Source organism: Trachurus trachurus, assembly GCF_905171665.1.
Source record: "Trachurus trachurus genome assembly, chromosome: 7".
NCBI lineage: Eukaryota > Metazoa > Chordata > Actinopteri > Carangiformes > Carangidae > Trachurus > Trachurus trachurus.
Window position 1 is genome coordinate 28,439,425 of NC_139901.1, and position 14,467 is coordinate 28,453,891.

Genomic DNA, 14,467 nt, shown 5'->3' on the forward strand with positions numbered 1-14,467 from the left:
GTGAAATTAATTAATATACAAACTCAAGACTTCAAAGGCACGAAGAAATTATTTCTGAAATGCAACACCAATATACATATTGTATGTTCATATTCTATTATTCAGGAACAACATCTGTCTCAACTTCACCTATATACAGGCTTCCAGGTCTGGAAAAGTATGGAAAATGGCAACTATGGTATGGAAATATATTTATCTTAATACTTATCTGGGTTTGGTCTTATCTCAAGTTATTTGGGTTAATTATTTTGTATGCGCTATTGTACCGAGCTACAATTTAATGACATAGTGGCACAATTACATTACACAATTTATTATCATTACACATCTAAATGTCACAAATGCTGAAAAGTCTGGCAAGTATGTGTAGGAACCCTGTATATATTTTATTATGGCTGCCATGTTTTTGTGCGTGTGTGTGTTGTCCTTGTTTGTGGTCAGTGTGAGTCTATGTTTAGTCCTATCTGCCTCTGCTCTCTATCTGTCAGATATTCAGCCCAATCATAAAGTCTGTTCAGGGTCAGATAACCAGATAACAGTCTGATCCTACTTTACTTTTGCTTTTAGTTTTAAACTCTCTCTGTGGAGAGATTTTTCAAAATAAAAGCCCTCTGTCGACCTTCAGGCTTTTATTGTGGTGCTGACGTCACCTTCACTAAGCGTATTATCTAATTTCCGGGCAGCGCGCGCCGGTGTTTCCGTTGTTTACATTCTGATCAGGTCGACTGGTTTCTTTGACCCTACAGGCATCCGTAGCTCCTCTCACTCTCCGCCTCTCTGCGTCAGATGATTAATTAACCCCTTTAGTGACGATGATTCATCTAATAAACGGAGGCTACCTATTAAAAACCAGAGTAAGAGGAACTGATGTGGAGCCAAGACCTCGGGCTGTTTGGCTGCCTCCCAAAAGGGGGCGTGTCCAATATTGACGTCATATTTGTACCAGCAAAGCATTGAAAAACAGCATTTAGATTATATAATTTAATTAGAAATCTAGGCTATATTATATGATTTATACCAAGTTCCTGCTTCTGCTGAATTAGATAGGCTACTGTGTTTCTTCAGGGGGAATTGCACAGCTGTAAGTTGTGTAATTACAGTTTTCCACAGTTGCTAAAACACATTTCCTGAAACCTTTTCTCCTTTTTTTAAAAACCTGAAACTGATAGCCAAACTACTTTCATCAAACCTCTGACTCTTCTTGCAAAACCAAAGAACCTTAAAACAGTTTAATCTGAGCTCTAATCAAACTGTTTTCAGATCATACACAAACCAACACCACTGATCATTCATTAATAGAAAAAAATCAGCTCCAGAAAATGTTTATTCTTCATAACAAAAAAAAATTCACGACCCAGTTTGACCTACTGTGAGCAATAACGTTTTATATCTTTGGATTCAGAACCAAAACAAAAAAAAATTACAGCTGTTAATGTGTTAATTTAATCTCATTAGTAAAAAGGGTGAACAGTTTTGAGTTGTCATATCTAAGTGATGATGCATTTATTATTATGCATCCCACTGTGTTTTAGCGGGTGAAAAGAGGTTTGTCTGTAGGTTTCATTTATTTATTTTTCAGGCCACTGAAGATTTGGTTCAAACGACTGAATTTAGTGTTTTAGAGATTCACAAAAACTGTGATAGCTGTGGAAAAAATGTCCCTCTATGAAACTGTTCTGACACAGACGACCTCAGGGTCAGACTGTTAAAGGTTTTCTGGTGTTCAGCGACTCTTATTTTTCGCTGTTTAAGGTAAAGGTAAGGTAAAGGTACTTTATTTGTCACATATACAGCTAGTACAGTGAAATTCTTTCTCTGCATTTATCCACTAATACTTGAGATAAAGGATGTAAATGTAACTGCAGCTGCATATAGTTCCTCTCAGTGGTGATGACAGCAGCACCGAGGACTGAGCTCAGTCTGATTGATGAGCTCTACCTGCTGCATAAGGATTCCTGTCATACCTGCTGTGACACATGTTGAACATTACAACCTAAAAACACACACACTGACATGCACACCTGCTGTTAATGAGCACATTCTCGCCGTGTTAATGTTAAAGGGATAGTTCAACACTTTGGCAAATTGGTTCATTGCCATAAAAATCCTTATAGTCTTAGCAGTAGGTTCATTACCTTTAATTGTCGGTGCAAGCTATTTTTAGAACGGCGGAGCAGAGCCGTGAGCTGCTCAGAGCTACGCTACGGAGGCTAATGGGATTTCTTGGTTTCTCTCATCAAATTCATCAAATACACAATCCAACAACTCCAAAACGCTCTGGTGGACAAGTTGTGACCTGCACATTCACCACGCTATGAGATAATAACAGAACGTTACCAGACAGAGTTGTTTTAGAGGTAAATACATTGACTGCTTGCTGAAAAACTGCCCCTGGTGGTCAGCGGTTTTGCATGAATTACGTAACGTTGTGTTATTATCTCATAGCGTGGTGAATGTACAGGTCACAACTTGTCCACCAGAGCGTTGAGGAGTTGTTGGATTGTGTATTTGATGAATTTGATGAGAGAAACCAAGAAATCCCATTAGCCTCCGTAGTGTAGCTCTGAGCAGCTCGCGGCTCTGCTCCGCCGTTCTAAAAATAGCTTGCACCGACAATTAAAGGTAACAAACCTACTGTTATGACTATAGGGATTATGGCAGTGGGCCAATTTGCCAAAATGTTGAACTATGCCTTTAAGTCACTTCTACTAAGACAATGGTTGAATGTTAGTGACAGAATTTTGAATGCAAATAAAAAATAAATCCATAATAAAACCAGTAAGTCATTTAACAAAATCACCTCTGTGAACTTCAATTTGTGCTTTTCACCACTAACTGTCTGTGTCAAGGTTACTGTGGCGACTCACTCGGTCCAACTTTTACGTAATAGCCGCCAGCGTTGATGGGATCCAGAAGGAAGTCCAAAGCAGCCGCCTCTCCCATGTGCTGTTATTAATAACTGGCCCACATACTATCACCCCACTCTGGTTTCCCACCGGTCAGCTGCCCTTCACAGAGACAGCACGTAGTGTAGTGTATCTACCCTCTGTCTCGCTGCACTTTGTAGCAACAGGATCAGACAAGTGGCATAAAAACAGAGCAAAAAAGAAAAGAAAAAAAGTGGATTTATAATTATAATACAACCACACATTGACCTGCTGATGCTGCTGCTGCAGGTTAAACACATTATCACAAAGGAAATCAATCAGGTTCTTCAAATAACCTTGAACAAAACAGAAACCAAAATAAGTTAAACCTGCTTTTTTTTTTATTATTTAAATAACAAAGCTTTAAAATACACCCACAGTATATACAGATACATTTTGAATTTGCAAAATAAAAAGTGAAACAACTGCAAAAAAAAGGAAAAATGGTAACGTGTTTCTACATCCATGTGTACAGTCTAGGCCTCGATCCTACACCAACAGTTTGACCGTTCGTTCACAGCTGAGGTGCAGATATTATTATTAATAATAGTAATAATAATAATACACTTTCTGTTCTTAGTGTCTCTGTAAATAGTTCCCATTGTTTTGTGATTGCTGATTATTGGCACCTACAAGAAAACTTGGCATTAAATTAAATTAAATCTGTATGCAGCTTATCACATAACTAGCAACAACAACAAAAGAAGATGCAATGGCGCATGATGATATGAGTTTAACTTTATCAATCTTATATATTTTATTGTTTAAAAATATAACACTCAAATATGGCATAATTAATAAGTTCAACTTCTTTCTTTTTTTATGTAACAGTGATTCACCCATTGTTGGATTTAACATTCTTCATGCATTGATGATTAAATATCCCTTCATTTCCATTTTTTTTTCTTTTTTTTTTTAACAAAGAAAATAAAAGCACATCAACTTTGAAGCAAAAAAATCCAGCTGTTGGGAATTTGATACCTGGAGCACGTGGATGAAATGAAGTGCCCCAACATCTGTAAAATATGGCAAAATTATAAATAGCAACATGAACTAAATATGAGCCCTTTGATCGTGGAATAAAGGAACAGGCTGCCTCGTTATGAAATATGAATCCCAACAAAATGCAGTCACACTATAAAACATGAATACATTTGCCTCTATGGTAGTTACATCCATGCATCATAATGAATATAAATAAAGAGCTAAACCTTTCAAAATAAAAGCATGAAACCCACAGACAAAGATAAATGATAATGTTTTATTCTACAGCCCATCAGTTTTTTTTTTTTTTTATATTAACAACATACATGAGTCAGAACTTTTACAGCAAATCATTTCTTTTCACTGCTTTACTAATTAATCGGATTATAGTATCTGTGACTATAATCGTATTACTATCAATAGCGTTTGATGAGATTATCAGAAATAGCATCTTTATGTATAATCTTCAAGAGTCTGCAAACCAAAATATATATTTAAATATAATATATAAAGCTGTAGTTCACCTACATGAGCTGTAACATTTTTTATTGTTCTCCCCGTTTACAGTATTTCACAGTACTCTCTCCAGTCTGTTTCATTCAGGTGCTCTGGTTTGTGCAAAGTTTAACTGCTCCCCCCCAACCACCACCACCTCCACCTCCTATACTATGCATCCCATAATAGTTACCACTTATGCTGGGCTGTAAAATAAGGCATTATTAAAAATTGGCAGGCCAAGTTTCACTGTCCAAACACACAAATTCTCACAGCAACAACAACAGCCAAGAGAAATCTCAAGTTCCCAAACCTCAAGGATTTTAATTGAGGACACGGCTAAACTAATGAAGACATAACACGCCCCCCACTCGCAAAATACTGTCACAACACGACAGCGACGACGACACTCTCCTCGTCACCACACATGGCACATTTTTTTTATTTTGGATCCCCATAAAATAATAAAAAGATTTGCATATAATTAACCACTAATGAATAAATTAAAAAGGATGAAATTAAATGCAATATTGTTTCACGTCTCTACTGTACGTCAAAAAAACAATATATTAAAAAGTTCCTTTGAATTGAAATAAAAGTGAAGCGGTAAAAGGCAAAGTTATACAGTAATAATCAGCTGATCAAAGAAGCTCAACTAAAAAAAACTGGACACACTTGGACTTGATTACGAGTCAGTGTGAGGAGTAACTTTGAGAACACAGTGAACTAGAAGAAGATGCCTTTTGTTGTAAAAAAAAAAAAAGAAAAAAAAAGGGATAGATCAACATTTTTGCCATAATCCCTATAGTCTTAGCAGTAGGTTCGCTATGAGATAATAATGTAACGGAGTTGTTTTTCAAGGCAAATACAGAGACTGCTTGCTGAAAAACTGCCCCCGACGGGAACGCGCATCAGCGGTTTTGCATGAATTTGCCTCTAAAACAACTCTGTCTCGTAACGTTCTGTTATTATCTCATAGCGTGGTGAATGTGCAGGTCACAACTTGTCCACCAGAGCGTTGTGGAGTTGTTGGATTGTGTATTTGATGAGTTTGATGAAGGAAACCAAAAAAGAAATCCCATTAGCCTCTGTAGCGTAGCTCTGAGCAGCTCACGGCTCTGCTCCACCGTTCTAAAAATAGCTTGCACAGACAATTAAAGGTAACAAACCTACTTCTACTCCTACTCCAAAATGTTGAACTATCCCTTCATAACAATAAAAGGGTGTTTTTTGTTCAGTGTCACTGTGCTGTTTCATCTAAAATGATAGTCGACTCTACCATTGGTCGTGTGATGTTGCACTGATTTACTGTTGCTTACAGAAGTACAGGTTGTAACGGCGGCGATGGAGCGACAGCAGCGGCGGTTTCCCTCCGTGAAACAAGGATCCCTCCAGCAGAGGTAGGAAGTGACAGACTCAGCACGAGGAGGAGAATTACTAATATGGTGGGTGGTGGGAGAGATGCAGCATCATGCATCATGTTTGTGTGGATAAAGGAAACAAGGGTTTTGGTGTGGTGGTGATGATGATGATGATGATTTAAGGCCAGATGAGGACAACGAGGGCGCACAGCTTCAATGCCGAGATCACGTCTGATGCACCTCGTGAAACATTAGCTCCCGCGGGATACGAGTCTCTGGGCCGTGTATCTTACAGGCCCGCCGCTCGAACGCAGCGACGTTCTGCTTTACGACCTCGTCGAAGAACATGGTGGCTAACTGGGAGTGCAGCAAAGAGCGGAACTCAAAGGAAATCTGTGGGAGACGACAAGAGAAGACGTATGAGGACGTTATTCTGCTACGACGGCAGGTATTCACATCAATAAGGAAGAATTAAACAGAATCAACTTTTAAAAAATGTAAAGAGTATGTGCAAATGAACAGAAAAGAATGTACAGTGAATAGGAAATACATTTACAAATGCTACATGTTGTTTTTTTGTTGATATATTTATAGAATATATATTTAAATATATCCATTAGACCCTTGATCCCACTATACTCCTCCGTATTGTACACTATTTTATTGTTATGGTATTCTTTCTATTGTATCTAGTACCAGCTGCTTGAACTATTGAATAAAGTATTGATTGAATGATGTTATATTGAACAAAATATCCTAGATAATTACATAAATAATGGTGCAATGATGCAAGAACTGAACAAGGCACAAGATACATAAATAATGAGCTCATTATTAGTTAATTAGTCATAAAAAATGGCAGCGAATGAGAGTTGGATTGGATATGTTCAACTTTATATCAGCTCATTTGTTATGTGAGATAAATAAATGAAATTAAATAATACAATTAAAATAAATATGAAGCTATGACCCAACAGAAACAGTAGGAAGAAGTTTCTAGTCTTAATGCTAAGTGTCTGTTGGAGCTTCATAGCCTCTGTAAAAACATGAAAGTGGTTTAAATCCTTTTATTTAACTGTCCTCCAAACTATTTCTTTGATCAAGGTTCATTTTTATATGATGCTTTAGGGAAGGCAGAGGATCTGACAGACACAAAAAAAAAAGCTGTAGGCCACTTACAGAAAAGTCTACGGTGCAGGTGCGGGGGTAACCGGGAATGCCAGGACTAAAGCGCCATATTGTCTCCAGGTGATTGAACAGTTTTCCATCCGTACACACAGCCTGAAGTCACAAAGAAGAGACACAGGAAGTTTGAGAAATTAGTCAATTTTTAACATCAAACACTGTTCACGTCAGGTAGAATTCAAAGCTGCTGACATTTTAGGGTCAATGACATGGTGCAACCCAATGTCACATGGTGTAACCAGTATTTCTTCATAAAAATCAAATGTGGAACACGTGTAATTCACTTTTACAATGCAGCAACACTGTGTTTTCTTAACAGATTTTACATCATTTGTCACATTATTTAGAATAAAAGTGGTGTTTTTAGGATAAGTCCTGCCCAGTGTTACCAAATGAATTCAATTTGAATATAGAAATACAGAAAAACAAACTATTTTAATTTAATGTTTTCAGAATAAAGTATATAGTTTTTATAATTTCACCTAAATCCACTGTAGGTAGATAAAATATTTTATATTTATCATTCTTTTGTGGTTACACCATTTGACATTTTCACAGCATTCAGTCTGACTTTGGTTAAAAATGGTTCAAATTTCATTTCAAATGACAGTTTTTAAAGATATTTCTGAATTGTGCATCTTGTCGACACTTATTTGTCACTGACCCTTTAACTGTTTGTCTTGTGTTTGATAAGATCTGACACTTACTTTGACTAGATGAGGCCGGACACTAGTGATCATAGACGTGTATCTCTCCACCACCGGAGGGAATCCCACTTCGAGCTGAGCTTTGGAGTGACCGGCTCGTTTCATGATGGTCTGGGACTTCTTACACCAGGGCACAAAGTGCTTGTAGTCGTCAACATTGGCCACTACTTCATACATTTCCTGCATGGAAAACCTAAAAACAGAAAGTATATCAAAGTTAAAACAATTACAAAATAATAAATGACTCAAAAATAAAGGATATTGATAATAATGGATATTTACCCAAGTATCCTACGCTCGGAGTACTCCTTCCTTTTGTTGGTGAGGCTGATGAAGTTTCTGCTTTGAGGAACGGCCATCATTGTTGTGTCCCAGTCTTGAAGGCAAAGCACTCTGGGAGATCTTGTCATCAAAATGCCACATGATGACAGGTGTCTAAAAAGGTAAGGGAGGAGAAAACGTTGTGTTGGCCTGATTCTGGAAACAGTGACACACACACACAGACACACACACAGCAGCAGCAGCTCAACAATACAGACCCACCACATTCCAGTTTGCTGCCACTACAGTCAACGAGTGCACGAGGACACGGAGGGAACGGAGGCTCTTCTCTGTGTGTTCGGGCTGCGCTGGTAACTTCTAAATTTTGGGCTGAAGTTGTTATGTTGCTGTGTTTTGTAACGCACACACGTGACGCCACTGTTTTCCAGTAGGAAACCTGGACAAATGTTTTATAACCACCTGACATGTTTTACATTTACATCTATGTTGAATTATCGCAGGGTAGTTTTCAATATTAAATATAGGTTGTCTTGTATATTTTATGCTCTATTTCAGTCTAGTTTTTTCTCTCTCTTTCTCTGTATTTTCTTTTATTCTTGCTTTTAATTGTACGTTTAATGTATCCAATGTATACTATTTGGGTGTATGTTTGTTTCCGTTTCCAATTCTTACTCTTAAAGGTCCAGTGTGTAATATTTGTCAAGGTTTATTGGTAAAATCTGAATATACTGCCAATGAATATATTTGTATATATTTGTATAAGTGTATAATCGCTATAAAATAAAATCTGTTTGATTTTCGTAGCCTTATAATTCTTCTTTCATATAGCGAGGGTCTTACTTAGAGAATGTCGCCATCTTGCCCTTGGTATGAAATGTGTTATATAAAGCTGCCTTGTCTTGTATGTTTTTTCTGAATTCCTATTTCCTTTATTTTGATCAACAGAATCAATAAATTACCATGCAAGTAGTTTATTTACAATGTTTGTATACGAATGTGCTGCTCAGCTGTGTTTTTACTGTTGTGTAGTGTAGTAAATATATCAAGAATTCACAACATCACTATCACACGTCTGCTTTGGTGACACGTCTGCTTTGGTGTCTGAGTCAGTATTTGGAGGTTGTCACACTTTTGAGATAAGAAAAGCCTAAATATGACCTCAACTAAAAGTCTGTCAGCTCTTGGTTCAGGAACTTTCACCTACTTTTCATACATTTCAGGATGTCACAGAGTTTAAAATTGCAAAAATATACCCACAGATTTTCAGTTATGTGTACGTCAGAGCAGAGTACGGTGGAGGCCTTGTGTTTCTTTAAGTCATTCATGGTAAATTTGAGTGTTTTTGTTCAAAGTCTTGGTGTTGAGGTCAGACTATTTATTTTCATTTGCAACTTTATGAACTCACGGTTCACATTTTTTTGTCAGTTCATAATACCGAAAGTAAAAGTGAAAAAATGTTTGAGGATGCTTCCTTTTTTAAAATGTCTGACTGCAGCAGGGCTTGTGTTTACTTCCTTTGCCTCCTAAATAAACAGTGGAGGCTCAGATTTGTGTTTAATATTAACACAGAGGCGAGACCCGAGAGGTCACCACCAGCTCAACCTATCACAGTTAATCATTTTTATGTTTTCTCATTTGGAAAATTTAAAGATTTTCCATCAGAGCTAACAGAGTTGTATAGCTTCAGTTGACAATTGTTCATTGTGTATCAGGTGCCTGTACAGTTATTGATAACGGGTGTGTGTGTGTCACCACCACCAGAGCTGATAAAGCTTCAAAGTACAGAGCAACAGTACAAGTGGTTGGACTTGGATAAAGTCACAGGACTAATCCAACTTTTATTGATTATTTAATCACATATTGTTAGATGTAAATGAGACACGGTGTCATTAGCATTGTGCCAGGTGTCATTACATTAAAGGGATAGTTCAACATTTTGGCAAATTCTCCTATCACCATAATCCCTATAGTCATAGCAATAGGACAACATAATAGAGGTGAACGGTACAGGTCCCCTGTCCCTCATCAAATACACAATCCAGCAACTCCAAAACGCTCTGGTGGACAAGTTGTGACCTAATGATGTAACATTACGAGAGAGTTGTTTTCACTGCAAATGCGTAGCCAGAACTATATTCCAGACACATAATGTTTAATTATATGCGATTATTTCATAGCGTGGTGGATGTGCAGGTCACAACTTGTCCACGAAAGCTTTTGTTTTGGAGTTGTTGGATTGTGTATTTGATGAGGGACAGGGGACCTTCACAGTTCACTGAGCAGCTTGCGTCTCTGCCCCGCAGATCTCAAAACAACAATGCCCCAATAATTAAAAGGTAATGAACCTACTGCTGTAAAACAAATATTGAACTATCCCTTTAATAATATGTATGTCCAGCAGCTCTGCTCACCTGATGTTCTGGCGGATGCATCCTCTCTGCTGCACCAGTGTGCGACAGGAGCGAGGGGAGCCCACAACGGTGGCGGAGATCTGGAGGAAGTCGCTGAACGTCCGCACACCCATCGGTAACCGCCGCGCACTGGCGGAGGCTGCCATCAACCCGACCCGGGCTCCGAGCAGCCGATCCCCGCGGGTCTGCGCTCCAACACCGGGGAGCAGGTCACAGTCGGTCCGAGCAAACAAACACCCTGCTTCAATCCGCCGGGTTAATAATATTAATAATAATACTAAAAAATATCACACGTAGCGTTAATTTTACGTTGCAAGAAGCAAAAAAAAAGAAAAGGGAAAAGTTGTCTGTCGGGGTTACACCGCCTCTCCGGAGCTGTCAACGTCACTCCGGTTGGTTACGGTGGTCAACGGTTAGCCGTTAGTAGCCGTTAGCCGTTAGCCGAACAGGAGCTAACACGGTTTCATAACCAGTCCGAACAACCGCGACGCTGCGCCGCGCTCCTCCGGGTTTTCAGCGACGCTCATGTCACTAACACGTTTAGAGCCGCTAACTTACAAGTAGAGTAAGTAGATTTACGCCGGATTCGGTGTGTTTTTGTTGTTGTTGTTGCTGTCAAATGTCGCCCCAGCTGCCGACGACCTTCTGCTGCGAAATAAAACGCCGGTGGGACAAACTGTTCCTTTCTTCTTCTGCCGCCGCTCGGCCCGACGGCTCCGCGGTGCCGTGCTGCCGCCTGCAGGGCCGGAGGACAACAGCTGGGAACAGAATACAGGCTTTTTAACATGGATGTTTTTAAAGAGGAACTACCGGTATGCAGGAGTTTTGGCTTATAATTAAGCAATATATCACGACAGGCTCCGCTGATAAGGCTTTGGAATAGTAGCCGTGGTATCCACCTTTTTTACGTCAAAAACGTAGCCTGTTTTGCTCTTCCGGTGGAATTTTATGTTTTGTTTCCATGGTTTCGGTAGTCGCGGACTCGCGGTAAATGCATGGATTTTTTTTTTCCCCCAATGAAAATCTGTAAAACGCATTGATCATCGCAGCAGCTTTTAACAGTGGATATCATATCACACAAATTGACATCCGTGTTAAAAGCCAGCGTTAATAGATCCATGTGTTTACCGCAACTATGACAACGACTGAAAACCATGGAAACGTAAACGTACAATTCCACCAAACCGGCAAAACCAGCTTCCGGTTTTGACCATAGATGACGTTCGGAAACTACGGTTAACAACCAATCAGATCGCCGGATTTCACCTTTCCGTTTTATAATAAGCATTATGTGACAGGGGGAAGTGGGTAATTAACATAGATACATCTTTATATGTCTATGGATATATATCCTACTGATGGGTAATTAAGACCAGCTGTGTCTAACTCCCAGCTCACACAGGAGCTGTGCTGCACAGACAGTCAGCAAGGTGTTGGTGTCCTACAGACGCAGAAAAGCCACAAGCAATGGTATGTACAGCAGGAACCTTAAATTGTTTTAAAATAACTTATGCCAGAGACTTAAACATTATCTCACATACAGCCACAATGACGGAGGCCTATCGCACCGTCAGGCAGAGACGACAGCAGGAGTTTGGCCACAAACAATTGGGGTAATGTGCTTTTATGTTTGTTTTTATTAAATGTTTGTTTAATGTAAAGTATTATTGGAGAGTACTAACTCCTGTTTGTCATTTCAGAGATCGGTGCATGGTGCCGTTGTCAGCCGTTGTTTTAGTATGGTTTCCCTTTGATTTTATTTTTAGCTGACTGTAAACCTGAGCCAAAGCATCTTGCAGTAGTGGTTGGGTTATGGAAAGACAGAGGCTGGGCATGTGAGATAGGCTTTTATCTGCATGGCTTTATTAATTGCATGAAGTGTGCTTCAGTGTTCTTTTATTTTCATATTGTTGATTCATGTTCTGTCAATTACCTACAGAATGTTACCTCTATTGTAAATATTAAAAAAGTGTTACTCTCTAACAGTTGTCCTCATTGTAATGGGCCTTACCAAAGGGTTTAGTTAGTAAACATAGTCTACAGCTACTACAATTAGTACTGTCAAAATAAACATGTTAATCAGAACAAAAATATGCGTTAAGAAGAATAATGGCGGTAAATGACTGAAATACCTTTATGCTGCAATGAATGTGGGAATGCCAAAATAGAGAGGTAAATTAAAGGAGCATTATCGCAAATTACAATTCTTTGTTCGGCCACTAGATGGGGTGCAGCGTATCTGAAGTAAACATCCTACATAGCATGCCGTTCAGGAGCGGCCGGCCGGCTTGTCTCATAACAAAAAGAAATTCTGCATTTGTTCCACAGACACTACACTTGTTGGCTATATTTTGTATACATATAGTTATGGCTCCCCTCAACCTATTTATTGCATATTTCAGTTTTTTTTTATTGCTATTACTTCTGCTGTATTTGCAATAATGCTCCTTTAACCTTGTCCTTTAACCTCATCAAAGTTAATGATTTTGCACTTTCCCCCGCATTAGGACACATTTTTTGCTTTTAAAAAAATCCTTGGACACCGAGATCTCAACCCCCCTCCCCAAATGTGTAACGCAAAGTTATGCCCTTGGTCAACCCATACACCAGATTTTAAAGGAGAAAAAAAAAAGAATTATTGATTGTGAACCTGATCCACATCTATATTTAAAAGGTTTTTTCCTCCTTGGTCCATTTCACATTCCTGTACCAAGTCCAGTGTAAATCACTGTGGTACTTATTTGCATATGAGCATATGATCAGGTTGTTAGGTTGTTCCTTCTTTCAAACAAAATAATTTCAAGCACTCTTTTGTATATCAGTCCATCTTACTGCTGAACCAACTGAGCTAAAATTAAGTGCAATATGAATCCGGGGTCATGGTCATGGCAGGGTCAGGGTCATGAATCTGCACAACTTGTAATGTATGAGGTTTCATGAAAGAGAATGTGTGAATTGTACTTGTTTACCTGTGTTTAATGCTTTATCATGTCATGGGGATCAGTATCTGTGCACTTTTGTACAATGTGGTGTGTCTGTAGGAGGGGGCATATTTGTCCTTGTGAATGGGCCTTAGTTATTTTTGATTATATGTCCTACATGTTATGTTCATTATTTTGTTGTTAAATGAGCAACCCAGGGATGGAAAAAGAATTTCAGTCCAACTAACAATAAAGTCAATTATCTTTTTATTCTTATTATTCTTAATCCTGCTGACCAACCAACCGACAAGCAGACAGACAGACAGGTAACACTGAGTAATAAAGGTGTCAATAAATGGTGCATCACAGTTGTGCATTTGGCAGCAATATTAGGCAGGTGCTCATGATGTTATGCCTGATCAGTGTATGTTATATGTGTACTGTACTAGGTAGGCTGTGTATTATGTGATAATGTCAAGAAATAACAATTAATTGCATAATAATATCAACAAATAGTAGTCATAGTAATGTCATGTTTTTCATAAAGGCAACAGATTACACATGCTTTTCATGCTTTTGGGAAAGGCCAGAATGTTGCACCAAGTCCTTGCAATTGTCAAGTACAATAAATTATTTTCTACTCTATCAATCTTTTCTCTTTTTTGGCTATATTTCTCAACGTCACATTACTATGAAATTGACTGTTATTTCCTGTAAATTAAAGGTTGAATATGGAGAATGAGCAAAATACCACCATCTATTGATCAAGATAAGGACCCCCTCGAAAATGACATGGCACATCTCAAGGGGCTATCCTTTGAAAAATAAAGTCACATAAAGTCACATAAAGATAGGAATTACAACAACAGAAAAATAATTCCAGCAGTCGGTTGGTCCAGCTGCAGCAGTCCTTCCGCATGGTGGCTGAAAACCAAACCTGTGATCAGACCCTCTGACCCAGTGTCACAGTTCTTGTCTCAGTGGCACCGCGAGTCCGTGACACAAACGTGTAGCGTAAACCGTAATCTCTTGTTTATGTCAGATGAGACTACACAAATACACACATCGTAACATGTATATGATAATCCATCGATCCACCGATTGATTATAAAACGCTTTGTTGAAAACAAATGCACACGACCGGGAGGAGGCTTAGCAAAACAGTGGATAAGTGGCGGCTACTGGCTGGTACGA

The 14,467-nt window shown here is 38.7% G+C and overlaps 1 protein-coding gene across 1 annotated transcript; it reads right to left on the minus strand.

Annotated features, from left to right (window-relative positions):
• Positions 1–3,283: 3,283 nt before the first annotated feature.
• On the minus strand, positions 3,284–11,066 carry coq10a (coenzyme Q10A). The gene is made up of 5 exons (XM_083975531.1): positions 10,353–11,066; positions 7,942–8,094; positions 7,660–7,852; positions 6,947–7,048; positions 3,284–6,160 (listed from the first exon to the last, which is right to left on the minus strand). Exons 1-5 carry the CDS (start codon positions 10,496–10,498, stop codon positions 5,993–5,995), a joined length of 762 nt encoding a protein of 253 aa, XP_083831657.1. The 5' UTR covers positions 10,499–11,066; the 3' UTR covers positions 3,284–5,992.
• Between the last annotated feature and the right edge of the window lie 3,401 nt (positions 11,067–14,467).

What these genes read in the sequence shown, in the direction of transcription:
- coq10a (XM_083975531.1), bottom strand. Translation starts at nt 10,498, where the DNA reads ATGGCAGCCTCCGCCAGTGCGCGGCGGTTACCGATGGGTGTGCGGACG. An exon ending in TCCGAGCGTAGGATACTTGG is followed by an intron (nt 7,853 to 7,941) that starts GTAAATATCCAT and finishes TTCTGTTTTTAG; the next exon opens with GTTTTCCATGCAGGAAATGT. An exon ending in CCTGCACCGTAGACTTTTCT is followed by an intron (nt 6,161 to 6,946) that starts GTAAGTGGCCTA and finishes CGTCTCCCACAG; the next exon opens with ATTTCCTTTGAGTTCCGCTC.